Source organism: Amphiura filiformis, unplaced genomic scaffold, assembly GCF_039555335.1.
Source record: "Amphiura filiformis unplaced genomic scaffold, Afil_fr2py scaffold_54, whole genome shotgun sequence".
In the NCBI taxonomy this organism is placed as follows: Eukaryota; Metazoa; Echinodermata; class Ophiuroidea; order Amphilepidida; family Amphiuridae; genus Amphiura; species Amphiura filiformis.
The window spans coordinates 545,153-554,686 of NW_027305518.1; the positions used below are offsets into that span (position 1 = coordinate 545,153).

Below are 9,534 nucleotides of genomic sequence, written 5' to 3' on the forward strand. Positions count from 1 at the left end.
ATCTGTACATATCTTGAAATGTTTATTGTTTTTAATATATTTTGTTTACTGTCTTTCATCCATTTTACTCCTGCAGAGATATGGCAACTGAATTCTTTCTGATGCCATACTCTTGTCTGGATTTGTATGTCTACTTTTCGATCTGTTTTGATGTAATTGTATATAATAAAGATTGAAATGAATAAATAAAAAATAAACTGACATCAGTGCTTTCACATGTTGATAAGTTGTAGTGTACATGTGTGTATACACCCTGCTGGATTAGGTTAGTGCACACAATTCAATGCTGTGACCAGACCAAGGTGAAACAAAGTATTCAAGAATATAATACTGTATTTGAATTCAAGAATATAATACTGTATTTGAAGGCACGGTGGCACAGTGAAAAAGACTGCAATTCATAAATCGCGGGGTAGCTCGAGGTGTGGGTTTGAATTCCTGCAGCACCAATGTGTTATGCACTTGGACATGGTACTTTACTTCACTTGCCTCACCCCACCCAGGTGTAATGGGAAGCTGTTAGGGGATAATTACAATCTAAGTATTTCGGTTGTGCTCTTGTTGATTCTAATGTATCTCGATCAGTGGCAGCAGAGTAAGGCCTAAAAAAATGTTTGATTGGCGTAACATAAAAAAAAATTTAGGGTACCGTATTTCGTCAAATAGTCGCCCCCCCCCTCAAATAAATGCTCCCCACCACCTTTTTCAACCAAGATGTTTCAAAAATGCCGGTATTTCCATGCTATCTTGTGTAGTAAGCTTACCAAGTTGCACACATGGTCGATAGTTTACCTAATGATTTTAACGGGAATTATCGTTCTAAAATTGACCTTGAATAAACACCCCCCCCCCTTGGAAAATGTAACGCCCCCGCGGGGGCGTTTATTTGACCAAATACTGTAGGTAGGTCGGGATTCTTTTTTTTTTTTTTTTTTACTTTTTAAGCTGTAAATTTCGTTTGATGCTTTGAAACTTTTTTTCTTCTTTTTCTAATTTTTTTAAATTTTCTAATTTTTTTATCAAAAAAAAAAAAGTTTGTCGGGCCTGTCGAGATTCGCCAATCAAACAATTTTTTTTTAGGCCTAAGGCCTAAAAAATTGTTTGATTGGTATAACCCAACCTCTAATAGGCCAGGCCTGACCGACCTGTGCAAAGCTTACCTTCCTGTAAATCAAAGACGGTTTCAGGGAATCCCTTACATGCTAGCACTTTCAGTTGTGCAACCTACAGGAAGAAAAAGTATAAACTGCAGGTTAGGCACTATTTCTACAATGTAGATAAGCATACATTGTTATATCCTAATTGTCACAGTAAGTTTTGCTATGAAAATCTCTCAAACAAAGGAAATTCTTGCAGGTTGTTCTGTATGCCTCCTATGCGGAATAAAAACTGTATTCTTTGCTTGAGTTTCTGCTGATGACCCTTGTGAAAGAGAATTTAAAGCTGATGAATTGATCACCGGCAGCATATTCATGACTAATATCATCTACACAAAGTACATTAATTGAACTATAATTTACCACTTTATCTGATGGGGGCTCCTCTTCAAAGTCTTCCTCATCACTCATAGGCAGAGCCTGGGTGGCATCCATTTCATAATCCATCATCAGTTTTTCTGCATTGGCTATTTAATGTACTTCCAGTACCTGGATGTAAATATAAAGAGAAAAGTTTTATATGGTAACAGGGTATGCCTACACTGGGTTTCAGAGAAGAACGGCAGTCCCTTGCTGCTCAGATTGACGCGAGCGCTCCGTTTATGAGCAACATACAAGGAGCTTTGTGTCCACTTCAGGGGTGCCGATCTGCGCCGACCAACGATTTGAAGCACAATTGACCAATCAGATTATCGGTCTGTTGCTATGATTGTCAGATGATTGATTCAACCAATCAGAACCCCACTTCCATGTTTATGCTTTGCATGCTCTCAAAATGTAAACAAGTGCCGTTCTTCTCTGACAAAAACTGTAGCCTTGCTCGATTTAAGTATTGACTCATTCTCAAATTTCCTGAAAAACAAGTGCATCTTCATTTTCGCCTTGGTGACCTTTAAATTGACCTACAAAAATTTTAGCACCATTGAACTATAACTGTTTGTTTGTTTAAATGGTCGCTCTGTGTGTTGACACACTCAGGTCCTGATGGGACCAGGCTCAAACAAATTGCTCAAGCCAGGCTAAAAAGAATAAGCATGCTGGCCTACATGGAAAGAAAAGAGAGAAATTCACATATGTGACCCCTCGGCACAACTGAGCCCTGAAGTCGCCAATCATCATTTTTGAGATATTCAACCAAAATATTCTGCTTGAAATTAAGCTTTAAAATGATGTATATCATGTCTATAGTACTTGACATTTAAGTAGTGAAAAATCAATAAAACAGTCAATAAATCCTTTGTTTCCTATTGTTTATTGTTAAGTTCGATGGAGCATATCTCAATAGTGGCACTGGCGACATCCGGGTTCAGTTGTGCCGAGGGGTCACATATTTAAATTTGCTAAAATTGCACTTCAACAAAATTTTGGACTGTTAAAAATAGACAGTTTTTTAAGACACAGTTGACTGTTGACTTATCAAAATTCATGAATTATAAACTTAATCTTTCATCCAAATTTCAACATTTTAGTTTTAACATCCATTGCAAAAAATGTCAACGCTGACTGACCAAACAAAAAATATGAATAATGATAGCATTGTACCCTAGCATTGGCTAACATGTCATGCATGTGTGCAAATTAGCTAGAGTTCTCAAGTAAATCATGCAAGTTATTCACACGATCCATTATTGCTTCGCTGATGGAGAGGTCAAACAGGTTGTAATTATTGTGAAATTTAATATTTTGCGACATTTATAATGAAAACAATTAACACTAAAGACACCCTATGGAACCTGCTACATGAACTTGAGATTGAAAATTGTTCTCAATGAGAACAAGTCCTCAAACGTTCGAAATTTGTAGTTACTACAACTGACATGGACCATGCTAAATTTTGTATTTTTACACTATTTTGCATTTTGGCATGATCGGGGTGAATTTTAGTGGAAATGTGCACAACAGCAATGGGCATGATGGGCTCGCTCAGCACGGGGCTCCTTCCTTGCACGGTCCATTTCTTTGGCCTTCCTGATTTTCTATTTTGTCATAAGGGCACTTTTCTCTTTCATTTTTGTCAGAGGGCCCTCCCCATTGGCCACGCCACTGAGAGTAACTGCTCAAGGAAAGCCTGAATGCAATAGCTCAAGCTGTACTGACATGACTGACAGTCTGATGACAATGACATTTGTCATGTTTGTTTTGTTTGAAAATTTCTAACTTTCGTATGAACAACCGATAGCTTGTGATACGAAAGTTAGAACGTGGAAGGATTTGCGCTCATGTATCATACCTTGTTTGGTACATGTACACAGTTGCCATACAGGTCCCAATATCATGCATATGAATAAAAACTTCTTCCTCAAGTTAATTATTGTCTCAAAAATATGAGGATATTATTCTTGACATATATTAGTGACACCATGTGCTATATTCCTTCATCAATTCATCAAAGACCAGATAAACAAAATAGAAATGATCCAAAAACAGGCTGCACGTTTTACAACAAACACATAGTCACATACATTGTACGACAGGAAAACTAGTATCACCAAACTTATCAAAGACTCAAACTGGGACACACTCAAAGACAGAAGAACCGCCAACAGACTGTGTATTCTCCACAAAGCCAGACAGGGCCTCCTGGCCCTGCCGGTGGAACACCTATTTAAACCTAGCCTTCGTCAATCTCGGCACTCTCATCCAGATTCCTATCAAATCATCACCTGTGCCAAAGACTGCACTACAAATACTCATATTTTCCCAAAACTGTAATAGATTGGAACCACCTACCAGTGTTTACTCAGAGGCTGTATGTCTCAAATTTGGCCCAGTGAAAATTATATTTGGCCCACAACAATTTGCAATGCTGTATTACAATTAGTCAATTTGAGGAATTACTGAGACAAAATTGAGTCCATTTTGGGGAGAAATGCTTCATTTGGCGCACTCAATTTCCAGAGAGAGTAAACACTGCCACCTACCCCATTCAATTATTCAAATACAAGACTCAACCAGCTTCAAAGCAGCTGTGCAAGCACACCTAAAGCAAGACTAACACAGTAATATCAGGAGTTCCACAAGGCTCAGTCCTAGGTCCAACCCTCTTTCTTCTGTACATTAATGACATCGTAACCAACATCAACTCAACTTTCCGTCTATTCGCGGATGACAGTATCCTGTATCGTGAAATCCAGAGCACTGAAGACCAAGACACTCTCCAAGATGATTTGAACAAAGTCTTCCAGTGGGCTGACCAGTGGCAGATGAGCTTTAACGCTACTAAATGCGAGACTCTTACCATCACCCGCAAGACCAAACCACTGAATCACATCTATCAGGTGGACGGTCACAGCATAGTTAAGTCATCGAAGCACAAATATCTTGGAGTTACAATTAACAAACATCTTGACTGGAAGGATCACGTCCTAAACATCACATCTAGTGCCCGTTGCACCCTGGGTGTATTGCGACAGAATTTGTCATCTTGCCCGATACACGTTAAGACCAAGGCTTACCAGGCTCTAGTGCGACCAAAAATGGAATTTGCTTCAGCTGCATGGAACCCGTATTCTTGTGAGCAGGTGAATGCTTTGGAGTCTGTCCAGCGTCAAGCTGCTAGGTTTGTTTATAACAATTACGAGCGAACCGCAAGTGTGACCAGTATGCTACAACGCTTTGAATGGGATTCTCTTGCCACCAGACGACTACTTAACCAGGGCACCATGTTTTTCAAAATCCACCATGGACTTGTGAACATCCCCTTCCCAACTGTAGTTATACCATCACTTCGTCTGGGAAGAGCAACCAACACCCTGAGTTACCAACCCATTCAGTCGATAGTAAACACATACAGATACTCCTTCTTTGTTCGTACCATCCCAATCTGGAACAGACTACCACAACCAGTCATTGCAGCAACAACAGTCAGCCAATTCCAGACCCTGGCACTACCAGCCCTCAGGGATATGGCTACTACACCAACCCACCAATCCTTGTAACCTGCCGGTCTTCGGTTTTTACTTGCACGTTGTAAATTTATGAGCACCTTCTGACATGTATGCACAGCACAATCCTCCTAGGACAAGCCTAGCTTACTGAAGGAGTGAATCAACTCAAGACTCAAGACAGAGCAACAAGCATCTTTTCATGCGTACACCTATTCCTGCTCGTCTTGTTCCACCTGGGAGCGTTGTGTCATTTTGTGCCAATTTTTCTCGAGTGATCGCCAGACATCGCACAGTCCCCATTGTAAATAGGTGATCAACACGTGTAGTGCTGGGCTCACATGTTCAAGAACCGGAACTTAAGGGTATCACCATCAGTTTGCAATGACAAGTCAACCTTTGCAAATCGGGAGATGGATTGATTTGCCCAGCAATGGATTCACGACGCAGTTGGCAGTTGTCAAAACATCTTTGATCAAGCAAGGTTGCAGAATTAAACGGACTTATGGTCGGAATTTGTACTTCAGCGCCTGTGCTTCCAGTTAAAAGTAAGTAAACACTTCGGCTAAGATAAATAAATGTTAGCCAAGGCTAAATTTAAAATTGAAGCCAAACTGCAACTCATGAACTGGACAATCTAAAAAATTGTTTTGCTGCATTTTAAAACTGAAGACGCTACGATGTCTGACCGTGTTATACTAGCAATCTCTATCTTCTATCGACACATTAACTATTGTGTCGTCGTGGAAAGTAGATAGATTTCTCGATCAATGTTTGTTGAGCAAACGAGAGTACCCTGTGTAAAGATAGTCACTTGTGCTGAGCATGAAATTGGTCACTTATCGCTCACTGTTCAAAATGTGACATCTACACCAATTACAGTCCCCTCAAACTGTCTACTTTTTAGCCGACCTCAATTCCGAAACATTTAGTGATAGTTAAAAATGCGATCCCCAACCCTTTGGTTACCTTTGGACGAATTTTTTTTTTTTTCTGTGGAGTCTCCGTGTCTGAAATTCCCCGGTACAAACATCGAAAATGTCACAATTCTCAGTTCTCGGTGATGATACTATATCCGCATCGCTGTTTTCATACATGAATATGCATATCTCTGACCCCTGTAAGGTCAAAAACGTGGCGTTGATTTCAACCAATCCGATCCCCCGTTTAATAAGCAGCTGGATACTGACGGCATATCCGAGGTGACCAGGAGGCAGGAGCTACCATTTTGGTAAACTGAACTCGACTCGTATGCGTTCTTTTGGTTCACATAAATCGAACAAAATTTTCAATAACGGGTAATAGTATGATTTCAATTTTTATTAATGAAGTTACTTGTAGTTTTGAGGAATGACAAAGTTGTTTTGGAAACTTAGATGTTTGTTTCAACTGATGATGTAGGATCGCAAGGTGAGTGAATTCGTGAAGAGATTTGCTTGTTTGAGTGATAGTAGGATACGGGATGTAGGCTAGTCCTCTGTGTTTGACCGGCTCCGACGTCTCAATTCACAACGTCTCAATTCGTACCTGCTTACCAGACAGCAATACTGCGTATTGCTGTATGGAACCAGATATAAAACGAGAGTACCGGTAGTAGTTATTTAGTAAGCTTAAATATTCAATTATACAATGTATAATTCATGATGATGATGATGTTTGTCACAAGCATGTACAATAACAGACTTACCGCTTGGTCTCAGAGTGCAATTCCACGCACCGTTGTACCTGTGACAGCAATTAATCAACGAATTGATGAAGACTATTTATATGACAACTCTATATTAACTTGTTCCAACATGCAACTTCTATGGTGACCTCTCTGATTCTGAATCATCCGTGCAGTGCTGGGGATTTCGCGGCACACATGCATTAGCCTCTTCTGTGAGACGCTTGTCTATTTACTTTGTATTGTAGCAATGGATACTATTGAGCTTTGGATTTGTGTATGAGGTTATCTCTAGCGCCCTCTATGACACATGCTGTCAGCCAGGGAACTTTTATAAAATGGATAGTCCTGAAAATGGACATGTTTTAAACTAGAGGATGATTTAAGGGGGTACTACACCCCTGGCTAATTTTTGGCCTATTTTTGCATTTTTCTCAAAAATTATCGCGCATTGGTTACAAGTAAGATATGTATATTATAGGGGCAAGGACTACAACTACTACACTGAAAATTCAGCAACTCAAGGCGAGTAGTTATTGATTTATTGATCAAATATTGGTTTTCCCTCATTTTTGACTATAACGCCACAACTGTTGTCTGTGCTGAAAAAAAATTTCCAGTGCAGTACTTGTAGTCCTTGCCCCTATATTATACATATCTTACTTGCCACCAATGCGGTATAATATTTGAGAAAAATACAAAAATAGGCACAAAACTGGACAGGGGTGTAGTACCCCCTTAAGCACTTCCCAGCAAGTCTTGCGGTTAGCACAGCTGTGTGAGTGAACATGACACCACTGCCCGCCCACTGCATACACACGTGCATGGTTAAATTTGAATTTGGACAGATATATTTACAATAAAAAACACCTTCAAAAAGTTGGTCGATTTCACATTTTATGTTATCTACAGCAGGTGTGAATTATCCTTCATGCATAGGGTAGGTGCAGGTAATATGGGACAGCAGGTAATATGGGACACCTGGTCTTCATTTTAACAAAAAGTAGCTTAGAGAAGGTAAACACTTTAAGTTGATTTGTTAAGTGTTTAGAGACATCAATTGTGCTTCTAGAAATGCAGTTTTGGAGTCTGTGTATCAAACTCTTGGAAATCAATGCCAAAAAAAGTAAAATTACCAAAAAATTAAAGACGTTTTTTTGGCCTGATATAAAAACAATGACGTCACATTTTATGATTGTGTATCCAAAACTCTGGTACTGAGGGGCATTTGTCATTTTTATGATCTTTAGGTGATGGGTTAAGCTTATCAGCAGGTAAAATTCCACTGACAAGTGGCACTTTCCTTTATAAATGATTATTTTCTCTGATTTTCAACTGAATGGGTGCAGGTAATATGGGACACATAGGAAATTGTGTGCATTGTCAATGCGAAAAGCAAAACTATTTAGAAAATTGAATTTTATTGTAGAAATTTGCATTTAACATTCAAAATCATGTAACAAAAATGTTTTTAGAACAAAAGAGTGATTTTCTGAACTTTTTGATTTTCACCATAGAGATAACACAGTGTCCCATATTACCTGCACATGCAGGTAATATGGGACACTTGACGATGACGCCATTTTGACGTCATAGCGTCAAACAAACATAAAAACAAGGTAACATTGCCTGTTTTATCAATCTTAAAGGACAGGTTGTTTATCATAATCTCTTGTGGGCATATCTTCTTTAGTTTTTATGCACATAAGCTAAACGTCCTTAATGGTCCCATATTACCTGCAGGTACCCTATATAAAAAAAAAAAAAAAGAGAGAAAAAAAACCCGGAAAAACCTGGGAGAAAGAAAAATAGACTGACTAGACTCTACTGTCTGTTCAATTAGCTTAGATTCTTGTATTTTTAAGATATTTAAAAAAATAAAAAACTGTGGTCAAGTCATGAAAGAAAAGTGTTAGCACAGCTTAGACCCAACGTGATTTATACTTTTCAAATTCCAAAGTTCAATTTGAAGCCTCATTTCTTTTCAATTTTGGTCTTTTCGTGCGATATTTTTATAAAAAGCTATAATAGGCCTAGAGCTATATTTATTTATCTATTTTTAATTTATTTATGCATTTGTTTATTGTGTGGATGGGTCAAAGAAGGTATGGGCCTAGGCCAATTATATAACTTACTGCACATTTATTTTCAATTTGATGCTTCTTTTTGTTTGTTGAATATAAACTATGAGAAGGACATTTGGAAACAAAAGAACTTTCGTACAAGAAAATATTAAATAAAACAATGACTTAGGTTACAGAAAACAATTCTTGTAAAGTCACTTTCTGAAAATGTCAAGCAAATGCTGATATTCTTGGGAATGTTTAAACTAAACTCAATTTACATTCTATCAATGAAACCAGTTGAAATAAGAACAAAATCCATAATTTTAGTGTCATTGTTTAGGAAAAATATAATACTCAGAATAATGTTATTGTTATGCATAAAACGTAATTGCACTTAATACCTCACAGAGCTTCACCTAATTTCCAGCCTTTTGTCCAACCCCGTCACACTTTCACGACAGGCGATTAGGTACCTAACAACCCGGGGGGGGCACTCCAACTTTGGAGGTGACGCGTATGTAGGGCTGTTATTGAGTGTTAAGACCCCCTTTTTCAGCATCGCTGTCACCCAAAGACCCCATATTTTTTTTACGAACACATGCTCTGTCACCCAAAGACCCCCTATTTTTCCATTTGATCTGTCACCCAAAGACCCTTACAAGTTCAATTTGAACAGCAACTTTCATTTTTCACTGATTTTGTTGCTTATTTTGAGAAAACAATGAAATTTGAAGCCATTTAGAACTAGAAATTCGATTTTG

General features: G+C 38.5%; 2 protein-coding genes across 2 annotated transcripts in view; one reads left to right on the forward strand and one right to left on the reverse strand.

Annotated features, from left to right (window-relative positions):
- The window catches only part of LOC140144432 (uncharacterized), a 69,836-nt gene extending 68,201 nt beyond the window's left edge, over positions 1 to 1,635 (reverse strand). The window contains 2 exon segments of the mRNA XM_072166243.1: positions 1,161 to 1,224; positions 1,521 to 1,635. Coding sequence (XP_072022344.1) covers positions 1,161 to 1,224; positions 1,521 to 1,607 — 151 coding nt within the window. The 5' untranslated portion in view covers positions 1,608 to 1,635.
- A 2,725-nt stretch (positions 1,636 to 4,360) lies between these two features.
- Positions 4,361 to 5,095, forward strand: LOC140144433 (uncharacterized). Its single transcript, XM_072166244.1, has one exon. It carries the CDS (start codon positions 4,361 to 4,363, stop codon positions 5,093 to 5,095), a length of 735 nt encoding a protein of 244 aa, XP_072022345.1.
- The last annotated feature ends 4,439 nt before the right edge of the window (positions 5,096 to 9,534 follow it).

Excerpts from the sequence above, each read along its gene's own strand:
- LOC140144433 (XM_072166244.1), top strand. The coding sequence starts at position 4,361 with ATGAGCTTTAACGCTACTAAATGCGAGACTCTTACCATCACCCGCAAG.